The sequence below is a fragment of the Cynara cardunculus genome, unplaced genomic scaffold (genome assembly GCF_001531365.2).
Source record: "Cynara cardunculus var. scolymus isolate 2C unplaced genomic scaffold, CcrdV1 Un_Scaffold_4005, whole genome shotgun sequence".
Taxonomy (NCBI): domain Eukaryota; kingdom Viridiplantae; phylum Streptophyta; class Magnoliopsida; order Asterales; family Asteraceae; genus Cynara; species Cynara cardunculus.
In genome coordinates this window covers 34,431-48,713 of record NW_020201712.1, presented here as the reverse complement: position 1 = coordinate 48,713, position 14,283 = coordinate 34,431, and the positions used below count along the sequence as shown (strand labels likewise).

At 34.2% G+C, this 14,283-nt stretch overlaps 1 protein-coding gene across 1 annotated transcript; it reads right to left on the bottom strand.

Annotated features, from left to right (window-relative positions):
- Nucleotides 1–10,881: 10,881 nt before the first annotated feature.
- LOC112503865 (UDP-glycosyltransferase 85C2-like) lies at nt 10,882–13,228 on the bottom strand. The gene is made up of 2 exons (XM_025107844.1): nt 12,721–13,228; nt 10,882–11,893 (listed from the first exon to the last, which is right to left on the bottom strand). Exons 1-2 carry the CDS (start codon nt 13,226–13,228, stop codon nt 10,956–10,958), a joined length of 1,446 nt encoding a protein of 481 aa, XP_024963612.1. The 3' UTR covers nt 10,882–10,955.
- Nucleotides 13,229–14,283: the final 1,055 nt, after the last annotated feature.

Here is a 14,283-nt window from a genome sequence, read left to right as displayed (position 1 = left end):
AAAGTACATGTCCCTTTTAACTGTTTTGGGATCTTTTTCATCGAGTCAGTTTATACTTAATAAGTTTTCTTAAGTTACAAGTTTAAGAAAAAGTACAAGAAGGAAAACTGAAACTAAAAGCATGTTCACTGACTTATAGATTATCAGTGAATGTAAGAGAACACTGGAACTCGTAGACATGTGTTCCTATTAATCTTTTCAGGGATCTTTTTCAATGATGCAAATGAAATAATTATATTAATTCAAAGGAAATATTACAAGTTTTTCAATACATTTCTTAGACTTACAACATATAAGTTTGAACACTAAAAGTAGACATAGAAATAGAAGGTATACAGTGAAAGACAAGTTACAAGACAGAAATATCTAATCTAAGTTGCTCAGGTTGATGTAGCCAGGTACTTCTTCTTCGAGCCCCTTTCGACGTCGAAATTCATTTCTGACCTTGATGTCCATCGTTTCACCATATATATCATCTTTTAGCCAATATATGATGTACGTGAGATGTTGCATTGGGCATATATGTAACTCACACATTCTTTGGAAGCTGACTTCGTCTTCATAGTCAAGGAAGATAAATCCTAACTCAGGCTTGGTGTGCGCAGTGTTGGGTATGTAAGGATCCTTCGTTGGCAATGAAAGATTCAACATAGAAATGCACAGCTTCTTCGATGCCTTCAGGACTTCATCTAAGGAGAACATTGTTTCATATTCATTTCTCAGGGGTCATTGCGCAAATGTTTTGTTCATTTGCATAAACAGGGACCAATAGGGACCATATCCAAAATTTGAGGGGTCATATCCAAAATTTAAACAAACAACAGGGACCAACAATGTAATTCAACCAAATTTATCCAACACAAAATATTGAATGATTGTACAATTATTGTCTATTCAAATTGAACCAATAATTCACTAAAAAACTACTGAAAAAAAGCAATAATTCTATCTTTCTTGTCTAGTTTCAGTTGAAAAGGACGGTTTTTTAGAAAATAATTTATGCAAAATTTTGTAACCTATTTGTGTAAGACACGTGGATACACAAATCACCATGTTTAACATAGGGCAGACCACGTGGAATAGATTGTTGAATCAACGTGTCATGTGAGAGTTTAAGCAAATGGTTTACACATTTGGATAAACTATTTTTTGATCAGATAATTGAGTTTATACAAATGAACAAAACATTTGCGTAAATACTTGTTTAGTTTAGGAATTCAATTAAAAATGGCTTAAAAGTGAATTGGGATGTAGGTATTGGCTATAGTCAATTTCCCTAACTTACAACTAACTACAACTTTTTAAAACTTCATATAACCACACCCATGACTCACTTGTATCCATTATGCAGCTAAGACTCACCACATGACACCCATCTCAAATATGTCGTCATATTCAAATGTTGATCTCTTGCTCTCATCTATTTGATTTTGTCATTCCATCTTTTCTTTTATTTTGAGACAAGACGACAATTCACGAAGCATTGTGGTTTGCTATCACTGGCAAGACATTTTACGAAAGTTTATATTTGCCGATAATCCAACATTGATTGGATTACCAGTGGATGTTTTTGTCGGTAAAGGCCTTATGTTTTGTAGTGGACTAGACAGAGTTCAAAAACCAAATAAATGTAAAAACAAACGGAGATGGACAGAGGATAGGGTTCGAAGATGCATATTTCATAACCTAATATGACTATGATGTTGTTTATTTGCTTTCTCTATTAATTGGTTGAAAATTTCTAGAAAGTTCATTATTTATAACATAACTGTAGTTGGTGTAGGTTTTAGGTTTCAGGACTTTCAATGTTCTTGTGTTCTTCTGATATGGCAATAGACTTTAGAACTTTTGATGGTTTTTGGTGCAATCTAGTTGAATTAGCAGAACTCTCAGATTTAAGTTTGAAAATTTGTTGTTTTTGAAGTTACTTTGGATTGGAATTACATAAGCATGTGTTTCATATGGTTGGTTAAAAATTCCAACTTGGAAAAAGCCATCATTGACGGATTACCAATGGATCTGACAGTCGAAGAAAATAGGATTCTCCGGCGGATTAACCATCACCATTCATGGTAGAAAAACCTGTTGGTGAAAGTGATACTCAATCCACCAATGATCCGTCATAACTCTGTTGTAAATTTCCAGCAAAAAAATTCCTTGGTGAAGTCACTTTGTTTTATAGCATTACCAATTTCTAACCATTGAACATCATTTCCTTTTAGTTGTTGATTGAAAATTGTTTGAGACTTGTTACCTCAAGGCATTAGGATCTTACTATAAGGGATCTATACTATCAAATGTAAGTTTTCTGTCAATATAAAAACACGTACTCCAACAATTACTAGTGAAGAGGCAAGTTGGCTGAGAAACCTGTTGTCAAACATTCCATTGTGGAATAAGCCGATACCAACCATTTTAATCCATTATGATTGTACTATGGCTATTGAAAAAGTGGAAAATCGTTACTATAATGATAACCGATGTCAAATATGCAATAAACATAGTACGGTTAGCGATATCTTACTAATGAAACTATAAGATTGGATTACATATGGCCAAAGAGTAACCTTGGTGCATGATCCTTTGATGGAAGCATTAGCAAGGGAAAAGGTGTCGGACACCTCAAAAAACACATCCATTATGAAGAGTTCAAATATGCAAGCTTCATGTCTTAGTCACTTTTTTTAAAGTTCTTATTTTATATAAAGTAGGGGATTGTTATAATTTATTATATTTAAAAATAAATAATATAATTTTAAGTGTGTTAAGTTGGGAGTTTCGGATGATGGCATGAGGAGAAAATCAATTGATTTTAGATACCATCGAATGATAGCAATGGGAAAAAACACTTCTGTTAAACTAAACATATTCAAAGGATTTTCATTATTAGGAACTTTGAAACAGAAATACAAGAACATAAATAGATTACAATACGAAAACTAAAGATCTAAGTCTATTATGAAGAATATATCAACAAGAAATAAAAGACTAACACTATGTAAGTGATAAAGATCAGATATAGATCTTAGAGAGAGAGAGAGAGAGAGAGAGCTTCTTAGAGAAAACGAATCTGAATGAAAAAATGAGTTGTGTGTGAGCTGGATCCGAGTAAAGAAGCCTTTATATATGATTTTAGAACCACCAGATTTGCCCCTTGAAGAATTACAATATATAACTCCGCTAACCTCCAAATTCTCCCATTAGTGAGGCGCAGTCCTTCTAATTAACAAACAACTACATCTTTGACATATTAACAATATCTACGTAAACCTGTTAAAAGATTAACAAACAAGGATATTCAAAGGTAACTTAGTCAACTAGAACAAGTCAAAATTGGAAATTATATATATTTTAACACCCTGCCCTCAATCTTGACTTTTAAAGAGATCAATCATTCTTAACTTTGAACACAAATAATTGTGATGATTAATACTAAGAGATTTGGTTAGAATATCAGCAGTTTGTTCAGAAGAAGGAACTTTAACAATTTTCAAAACGCCTCTACTAATTTTTTCAATTTGTATAGCAGATTTATTATCGCAAAAAAAATTGACTGGAAGAAGATTATTAACATCTAAATCAAACAAAATTTTAAGAACCCAGACAATTTCACATGACACATATGCCATTGCTTTATACTAAGATTCTGCAGAAGAGCGAGAAACAATATTTTGTTTCTTGCTTTTCCATGAGATTCGAGAATTTCCAAAGAATAGACAAAAACCTGTAACAAATCATCTAGTGGAAAGACACTTACCCCAGTCAGCATCTAAAAAAGCAGTTAAACTAAATAATTCTGACCTTGCAAAGCTGACTCCTTTTGCAGGTGAAAGTTTAAGATACCTGAGAATTCTAAGAGCAAGGTTTAAATGTGACTGTCTAAGAGCATGCATAAACTGACTTAGACAATGAAGAACAAAGGCTATATCAGGTCGAGTTGCAAGAAGATAAATCAGCCTACCTATTAACCTTTGATACCCAGAACAATCCAGTAAAACAGAGTCTTTAGAGTTATTGGAATCAGAAATAACTAAATTTACATCCGTAGGAGTACTTGAAGGTTTACATATCAAATATCCAAAATCATTTAATAATTTCAAGCAATACTTTCTTTGGGACAAGCAAACACCATCAATACAGTCTAGAATTTCAATTCCTAAGAAAAATTTTAACTTCCCCAGATCATTAATTAAAAATTTACTTTTTATGTATTCTTTGAAAACATTTATTTCACTCAAACTGTTTCCTGTATAACAATGTTATCCACATATACAAGAAGAATAAGAAACACATAATTAACATGTTTGGCCAACAAAGAATAATCACTAATACTTTGCACAAAACCATTTTCAATTAAACAAGATGAGAGCTTAGCATACCATTGACGTGGAGCTTGTTTCAATCCATATAAAGACTTAACCAGTTTACATACTCGCTTGTCATTAGTACTATAGTATCCTTCAGGAAGAGTCATATATACATCTTCTACTAAGTCACCATACAGAAAAGCATTATTAACATCTAATTGATACAAAGGCTACTTAAATTGAACAGTTAAGGCAATAATACATCTAACAGTAACCATTTTGACTACTGTAGAAAAGGTCTCTTCATAGTCAAGACCCTCTCTCTCACTATATCCCTTAGCAACTAACCTAGCCTTATATCTTTCAATGTCACCATTGGATTTATATTTAATTTTATAAACCCACTTACAACCTATTGCTTTTCTATTGCTAGGTAACTCAGTAATATACCAAGTTCCATTCCTATACAAAGCCTCCATCTCATCATTCATAGCATTTATCCAACTCTGGTCACTATAAGCTTCTTTAAAAGTTTTTGGCTCAACAGATTTATTCTGACTAGAAACAAAGCAAAAACTTTCAGATGAAAGACAAGAATAATTGACAACTCTCTCTATACCATACTTAACCTCTCCTTCAACAACAAAATCATCATATTTCCGAGGAAAGTTACTAGGTCTAGAAAATCTCCTAAGAGATTGAGTTTGCAAATGTATACCCTCAGAGATATGACCTAATGGATCATCATTGGTTTCAGTGGGTAGAACAACATCATAAGGCAAACTGGCAACCATTCCAGGGCTACCCAAGGGTTGCCAATTGGTAACTCTACCAAGATCACCCTATTAAGGAAGATCTTGACTATTCTGACTTTCAGAGCTGCCTAGTGACTGATTATTATCAGTCCTAGATAAGCCACCTAGTTCACTTTGGTTACCGTCCCTATATTCAAACTGACTACTTGTTTCGGCAACATGAGGTCCTCTACTCTCATCATTGGGTCCCACAACATCAAAATCATTAGAGGAACTAGACACAATATCATAGAAATTTAAACCATTAAGATCTTCATTTATATTGTGGTCAGTCTTGTCATTACTCATCTTAACAGGAAAAATTCTTTCATAAAATTTTACATCCCTGGAAAAAATGATTTTCTTGGTTTCTAGCATAACCCAACATAACACACTTTTTAGATTTAGGAGAAAACTTATCAGTTATGTTGGGTACATGAACAAAGCAGAGACATCCAAAATTGCGAAAATGAGTAAGAACAGGCTGAAAACCATAACCCAAATCATAGGGAATCTTACCATTCAAAAGAGAGGTTGGAGTTCTATTTATCAGATATGTAGCAGTTAAAACACACTCACTCCACATATTAAGAAGGACTCCATCCTGAAATATGAGAGCCCTAGCAACATTAAGTAAGTGCATATGTTTACGTTCCACCACCCATTCTGCTGGGGTGTATACACACACGAGGTTTGATGAATTATTCCTTTGGTTTCAAAAAATACATTCAACTTTTGATTAAAAAACTCAGTTCCATTATCACTTCTACAAATTTTAACCATCTTTCCAAACTGAGTAAACAAAAAATTACAAAAACTTTCAATATATTCACTAACCTCATGTTTATTTTTTTAAAAAGATAGACCTAAACAGCACGAGTGAAATCATTGACAACAGTTAAAAAGAATCTGTATCCTTCTCTACTCTGGACATGGTATGGACCCCATACGTCTAGATGAACTAGTTCACCAAGACTTCTGGATTTATGTATACTAGTGCCAAATTTCTCTCGTGTTTGTTTTGCCTTATGACAAACCTCACAAGGACCACTACTTTCATTACAAATATTAAGTCTTTTTTTTAAAACACAAAGCACTTGGTCAGCGGGGTGACCAAGTCGACTGTGCCATAGTTGAGATGAAACAAAACAAATCATACCACAGGTTTTTGAAGAAAGAGGAACATTACTGCTAGAATTTTGATCAAAAAATATAGCCCTCCATCCGGACTACCAGTCCCCACATTGTTCTTCTCCAGATAGTCCTGAACACAACACTTAGTCTCATCAAACCTTATACAAACCTTATTGTCTCTAGCTAGCTTATGGACGGACAGAAGATTAACATTAAATTCAAGGACGACAAGAACATGAAATAAAGTCATATTATTAGACAATTTTATTTCTCAATCTTAATTATCTTAGCTTTAGTCCCATTTAGATGACAAACTCTAAGGCTTAAATATGTAACATCGACAATATTTTCTAGATTTAGAGAGCTAGAGGTCATATGTTGATTGGCTCCAGAATCTATTATCCACCCAGATTGAGAATTTTGAAACATACCTGCCATATTGGTAGAAGCTTCATCAGGGGTAGTGATTTGATTGATTAAGCTCAAGATCTTAGCAACCTATTCTTCTAAAAAACTAAAGGATGATTTTGGAAAACCAGAGTCAGGTGCAGAAACATTCCCAGTAGTAGGTATAAGACTGGAGTTTTGAAGTTTAAATTTTGAGGTTGATTTTGATTTTGAGGTCTGGGTCGATTATGAAAATCCTTGGGGAATCCTGTTAGTTTAAAACAACGTTCGATAGTATGTCCAGTGTTACCACAATGTTTACAAACAAGATTAGTATGATTCCTTCCTAGTCTTCTATTTTCAAAACTTTTACTTAGGAAAGCAGAATATTGGGTTTTAACACGATTTTGATTTAATTTGTTCCCCTATGAGACTCCTCCCTAGAAATGAGGGAAAAGGCGGTCTTAATAGAAGGAAGAGGGTCTCTGGTTAAGATGTTGCTCCTAATAGGTTGGTAAATATCATCTAAGACCATAAGAAACTGCATGAGCTTAATAAGCTGACTGTGTTCCATAAAATCATGGGAAGCATTACAAGTACAGGACATAAGTTTCACAAGAGCATCAAACTGCTTCCACAAAGATTTTAGCTTATGATAATATTCGGAGACAGACATGCTGTTTTGACTTAGAGAATTGATTTTCTGATACAGATTAAATGTGACCGACCCGTCGACCTTATCATAGGCCTCTTTTAGTTCTTCCCACACTTGAGAAGATTCCTTTGAAAAAACTTGTCCAAGGAACAAGTCCTCCGTCATGGAACTTAAGATCCATGAGAGGACAACGGAATTGCAACGATCCCACTGTTTTTCAAGGATTGGATCGTTTATGGGACGGGGACAGGAACCATCAATAAATCCCTACCTATTTTTAGTTTCAAGAGCTAACACCATAGCACATGAACACACTCTATAATTCTCAGTTCCACTTCGTTTGAAGAATAAAATAGAGCCTCCACTAGTGTCATTAGGATGCAAATACAATGGATCTCCAAAGTCTAGTTTTGTGACTTTGGATTCCATTGAACTTGTCGTTCTAGAAACAACTAGAGGGGTTTCCATTAAGCAAACATAAGCACACAACAAGAAACTGAAATGCTTAAAGGCAGGATTCCTAAAACGCTTCAAAGTGCTAGGTCAAGCAAACAAAACAGTTCCCAAGGCAAAAGGAAAGACAAATCACACAAAGAAAGAACAGTCTTACCACAAAATCCTCTAACAAAGTTAAATGACATAATATCAAGAAAAACAACCACCTAGTGACTGTTAACTTTTGTTAAAAGTAAAAGAAGAGCAATTATCAAAGAGCAATTCTAGGATGTACCTAAACAAACAACAAAAGTTAGGACAAAAAGAATGTGATATCTGGAAGAACACAAACCTTGATACAGGTGATCCAGATTGAGAAACATGTAGTAAAGTGAACGGCAAGATTAAACAATCTAAGAAAAAAGTCATTAAAGAGGAGCCACAATAGATCATATAAATCTAAGAAAGGCTCAAACCAATCGATCATTAGTACCACAATGTACATAAAAGAATCAAGATTTGGAAAAAAATTTAGCCAAGATACGCATCTATTTATGTCATAACAGGATCTAGAAATTGGACACAAATCAAAAGAAAGAGAAACATCAGATCTGGAAGTTAGGAGACAGATCTGGAAAAAATAACAAAGAGATCTAGATCTCTAACAAGCTAAAGAAATATGTGTACACAAATAAGAATCAAACATGATCTGGAACAAGGACACAGATCAACAGCAAACAACAGTAGCCAGATCTCGAGAGGGGACAAAAAAATTATGGTACACACCCAATCGATCCTTTCAAAGAATAGACAATAAAGAGAACAACAGATATCATGGAGGGATTTGGTATAAAGGCACATAAGAGCACCATGCATCAAAAAAACCCTAACCACTCACTTATCCTTTTTTTTAGATCAACAGATAAAGGAGACAACAATCATAGAGACGTACCTGTTGCTTTGATACCATGTTAAACTAAACATATTCAAAGGATTTTCATTATTAAGAACTTTGAAACAGAAATACAAGAACATAAACAGATTACAATACGAAAACTAAAGATCTAAATCTATTATGAAGAATATATCAACAAGAAATAAAAGACTAACACTATGTAAACGATAAAGATCAGATATAGATCTTAGAGAGAGAGAGAGAGAGCTTATTAGAGAAAACGAATCTGAATGAAAAAATGAGTTGTGTGTGAGCTGGATCTAGGTAAAGAAGCCTTTATATATGATTTTAGAACCACCAGATTTGCCCCTTGAAGAATTACAATATGTACTCCGCTAACCTCCAAATTCTCCCATTAGTGAGGCGCAGTCCTTCTATTTAACAAACAACTACATCTTTGACATATTAACAATATCTACGCAAACCTGTTAAAAGATTAACAAACAAGGATATTCAAAGTTAAGTCAGTCAACTAGAACAAATCAAGATTAGAAATTATATATATTTTAACAACTTCAATTTGAATATTAACATTTTCGAATGGGGAATTTCTGATAAAGTATTTTATTTTATATTTAAATACTAAAGTTTTTAACCTCGCGGATGGATAACAATTTTCATAATCATTTGATAAGATCCGATTTTAATTGGATCGGATAATGTCTTGATCAACTGGTCTTAAATAAACGTTATTTTGACAATTTAAACTTTAATATTATTAAAACTTTTAAATTCATGGCCAAACCCAATTAAAAGGTTTTTAAGATAAAGTTAAAAAAAGGTTTGATATAGTAAATTGAAAACCCTAATTTTAGGTTGATATTTCGGCTCATTTTGTGAAGGCTTTATTTTTTTTTCTTTCACTATAATACATTTTATATTATGAAAAAAGATCATTGATTCTTTTGATCAAATTACATAACTTGAATATAACAAATTCACAGTCTCCAGAGGGCGTGTATGACCGTTTCATTATCAAATCTCATGTCTATTTGTCAATTAGTTTTCCGGAGTAAGCAAGCATGGTCCTAGCTGCTTCGAGTCTAACTGGGTCATAATGACACTGAATGATGTAAACACAGAGACAACATTGTCAACTTTTGAGTTGAACTTTCCGCGATCATCTTTATCATTCAAGATAAAACATACGCAACCAAAAACTCAAAAGAATTTGATGTTAGGCACATGATTATTTATGATCTCGTACGTCGTTTTGGTATGAAGAAAGCCTCTTGGTATGGGGTTGGATGCGTAGTCTCCTGCCACCATTTCGTCTTCCTAGGGATGAAGTTGCAGGCTTCATCTTCATTCCATTTTGGTCATAAGAATCTTAACTATCATGCAAAGATCTTTATGGGACTTTAGGACAGCTAGTGGCCCCTGATCAATGAAAAGGGCCCATGTTCCGTCAGAGGAGGTGCAATAGGAGTTGCTTTTGATGATAAGTTGAAGAAAATGCTGAAATGGAACAAATTTTCACGCTTTGAAGAATCATTTATAGACGAAGTCTCAGAACTAGAGAGCTTAACAATAGCGTTAGTTGTGCTAGAATGAGGCATTGACTGCATACAGAGATGGTGAACTTCCATGTGTGAAAAGGAAATGCTTATGGCAATCCGGCATGATCGGTCCAAGGGGAGATGGGTTTTTATCAAATTTTAGGGCTCGTATGTGCTTGGGACCTCAAATCGATGTGGGACACTTTTGTATGTTCAATCTTAATCTTTTTAAATTCTTGAATTCATATATATGGGCGAAAGAATAATCGAACCGTCTGGTAGTTGGTTCCCTACGAAGCTTCCCTCAGGATAGCTGGAGCCCATCAACTAATTTATGCCCTCCTCATGGTAATTGAGAGGGTGTTCATGTGAAGAGTAGAAGAGAGAACAAGCACACTTTGTCAATGTCTGGGTTCTTCTTGAGCAAGTGAGAAAAGACGTACAATACCGAGTGATACCAATTAGACAGTGGAATCAAATTAAGAGAGTTGTTTTATCATGAGGGAGATATCGCTATTAAACTTTGATATAACTAGCAGAGCGTTTAAATTATTTTTAAAGAAAACAACCTCTTACCCACGACTCAGCAACCTGATTTGATCTACCTCATTTATTTGATTTATGAATTGTAGTCGAAGATTAGTTTTGTTTTTCTTACAATATTTTCCAACAGATGAAACATGGGTTCATGAGCTCTAGAGATGAGCAAATAAGTGCACAAAATTACATTTCAAATCATAAATATATAGAATTAAAGCATATATATAATGATGAGTTTCATCTATAGTTTCATAATAGCTTGGAGATTTCCTTAACCAGACTGTCCACATTCAAAGAAGATGAACCATTAGGACCTGTTGCTATATGTGCCTTCACCTTCCACTCCATGGCCTTGTTTCTCATTCTGTCATCTCCCATCAACTCTTGTATAACCCTCTTAACTTCCTTCCTTTTCACACCATTCCCCATCTCTAATCCAACCTCCCATTCCTTGCATATATACCTACAATCAGTCATCTGGTCTGCCAAAAACGGCCAACAAATCATGGGCACACCAGCCGACAAGCTCTCAATGGTCGAACCCCACCCACAATGAGTCAAGAATCCTCCAACTGAAGGGTGGTTCAGGACCTTTTCCTGTGAACACCAGCTGGCAAGAAACCCTTTCTTCTCTTTTATATACTCCTCTAATTCTGGAGGCAAAGCCGCAGACTCCCCTACCACCAAATTAGATCTAATTATCCAAAGGAAAGGGTAATTGCTCTCAGCAAGACCCCAACCAAATTCTATCAAGTCTTCTAATGACATCACTGTTGAACTTCCAAAATTCACATAAATGACAGAATTTGGTTCCTTAGACTGGAGCCATTGGAAACACTCTGGTTCTTCTTTCGTTAAGCTGTATCCATTGAAATTCGACACTTGAGTGTGCTTTTCATTTTCGGGTATCCGATCAAGAAGTAGTTGCAGTGGGCCAATGGTATAAACATGAGAATACATTGCCGATAAAGCTTTGACAATGCTTGTCTCTAACTCGTCGAACGTGTGGAAAATCTGATGCGAAACTTCGTGAGACCTTCTTGTAGATTCGGTAGTGAAGGTAAGAAGTTGGTCGTTGGGATCAGTTGTCCGAACCATGCTTGGGAAATCCTTTATACGGATTCCTTCCATTCCGGGAATCCAATCAATAATGGTGTCTAAATACCCATTTGTTAAGTAACTTTCATCTGCATGTACATGCATCATTTGATTTATCACTGTTTTTATAATTAGAAAACATTAACAGACAAGGGGAAAGGATAAAGGCTAAAATACATATAACACTGTAAGTGAATTGGATCTATAGATCGTCAAAAAATGTGTCTTAATCTATAGAGTAATTATGTGTCATTGGTAAAAACATTACAATAAGTTTGTAGGACGCTTTTGGGTGCATCCTAACATGGTTTTTTTTACCATTTCAAAATAAAAGTGTCTTATCAATTATTTTATATGACATTATTTCAAAAAAAAAAATACTATAATAAGATGTATTAATAGGACACCTTAAAAAGGCTAATACGACATTTATTTTAAAAATGTCTTACAAAATTTGTTACAATACACAATTCGTACCGTTGAATAAACTCTAACTCTATTACAGTGAACTAACAATTGTTAATTTGGTCCTATAAGCCAACTATTAAAATTCTTTCGACTTTATTTCTTTTCTCTTCACTAAACCTATATGGATTTTCAGTTGTCTGTGTGGATAAGTTTGTGTGTATATGGCAAGGGAGACCGATGGGTTTGAGGTAAGGGAGAGTTGAAGAGTTGGATTATTTCTAGGCCAATTATTGTGCTATTTTGCTTGACGTGGTTTATGAGTACAAGTGAGGGATTAATATAGCCATTTTGGCTTTAAATGGCTTAATGATTAAGCTGTAAAAAAATGCTCCAGTATATCTAAGGGTATAAGCCGCCAAACTATTAAGTTTATTAAGGTGCAAGTGAAAACAGTCTCTCTTACACATTTTCCACATCCTATAAATCGTAGTGTAAAAAACAAACTAACCTTTAAGTGGTACGAGCCCTTTCTCCATGAGCAACATGGTCTGGTAAAAGCCCATAAAGCCGCAAGCAGCAAGCGTCCAGTAGAGCATGATGGGGATCCCGAGCTTTTGTGCAACATCAATGGTGAAAACCGACATGAATCCATCAGAGATGATACAAGTAGGAGGAATCGGAAGCTTGGTTATAAGATCAAGAAAAGGAGTACTCAAGAAGTTTTCAATGGAATGAATGAGTTTTTGTCTAGAAGTGGCCATATCATCCAGGGAGCCACGAGAAATGCCATCAGGAATGGTTTCAAATCGGAAATCAGCAGGTGAGGCATCGAGGCAGTGTGGCCCTCCAGATTCAAGAAAACGCTTGTGGACGAAGTCTGTGTTTACGAAGGTTATCTGGAGCCCCTTGTGGTGAAGAAGCTCAGCTAGTTTGAGCATGGCCTTTATGTGGCTTTGTCCAGGAAATGGTATAAAGATGACATGAGGCTTCCTATCATTTGTTGACAATGCATCCATGTCTCTGTGTGTTCCTAATTAGAGGAGAGGGATTTCTATTTGTATACTGCTACATCTTATTCAAACCAAACCACTTAAAGACATGGACTAGGGTAAAATTGGTATTATAGCACGTAGGTCAAAAAAAAAGTTAAGCGTCTTAATAGACCGTTTTATATGACGAAGTTTATAAGAGCAAAAAAAAAATTAAGCATTTTATCTAAAAGCGTTGTAATAAGTTTATATAGGATGTTTTTAGGCGTTTTAACAAGTTCTTTTAGACACTTTTAATACACAATGTCCGATTAGCAATTTTATATGACATTATTTGAAAAAGTGTCTATAAAAACAAGTGTCCTGTAAAATCAAGTATCCAATAAAAAATGAGTTTAAAGGAATTTTCTCAAAAGTGTCCTATAAGATTACTAATGTAACGCATTATATTAAAAGTGTCCTAAAACAACTTATTCATCGTCCAAAAACTTATCACAACGCCTTTAGATGGAACACGTTATATTTTAGTCCTAAAAATTAAGTCTTATAAAATAGTTTATTAGAACGCTTGAAAATTGGTGTGGTCCTGTAAACTCATCTTTGATGTAGTGCACCTAAAACTTGACTAATTACTACCTTTTCTATAAATGAAATTAACAATTTAATAAATAAACCAACCTAGATGTAAGGTAGGTTTGGGTAGTGTAGGATGTTAGATGTATGCAACATTTTCTTCACTCCGGGGTTACAGGTATGTTTCTGTAAATAAGCCTGACTTGTAAAACACAAAATGAAAAGAAACGTGAAATAGAATTAAGATTTGCTTTTAGTTTTGTATTTGGTGTTACTATAAACCTACTCGTGCAATGTAGGGAGATATTATCTTGATTTTAATGTTTTCATTTTATTTCGTCTTTGTATATGTTATAATACGGTTTTCATGTGGTTTTAAGAAATGGATAATATTTTTATTTTCAAATAGAATATAAATTTGAAAATATCATCTAATTTTAAAAATTAAAATATCAAATTAACTATTTAAATTTTTTTGTTTTTTATGTAATTTATTTAATTCAATTTTT

Bases quoted from the DNA above. Each gene is read 5' to 3' on its own strand.
- LOC112503865 (XM_025107844.1), bottom strand. From the start codon at position 13,228: ATGGATGCATTGTCAACAAATGATAGGAAGCCTCATGTCATCTTTATA. The intron at 11,894-12,720 runs GTTAGTTTGTTT...ATGTACATGCAG, and splicing joins AGGGCTCGTACCACTTAAAG to ATGAAAGTTACTTAACAAAT.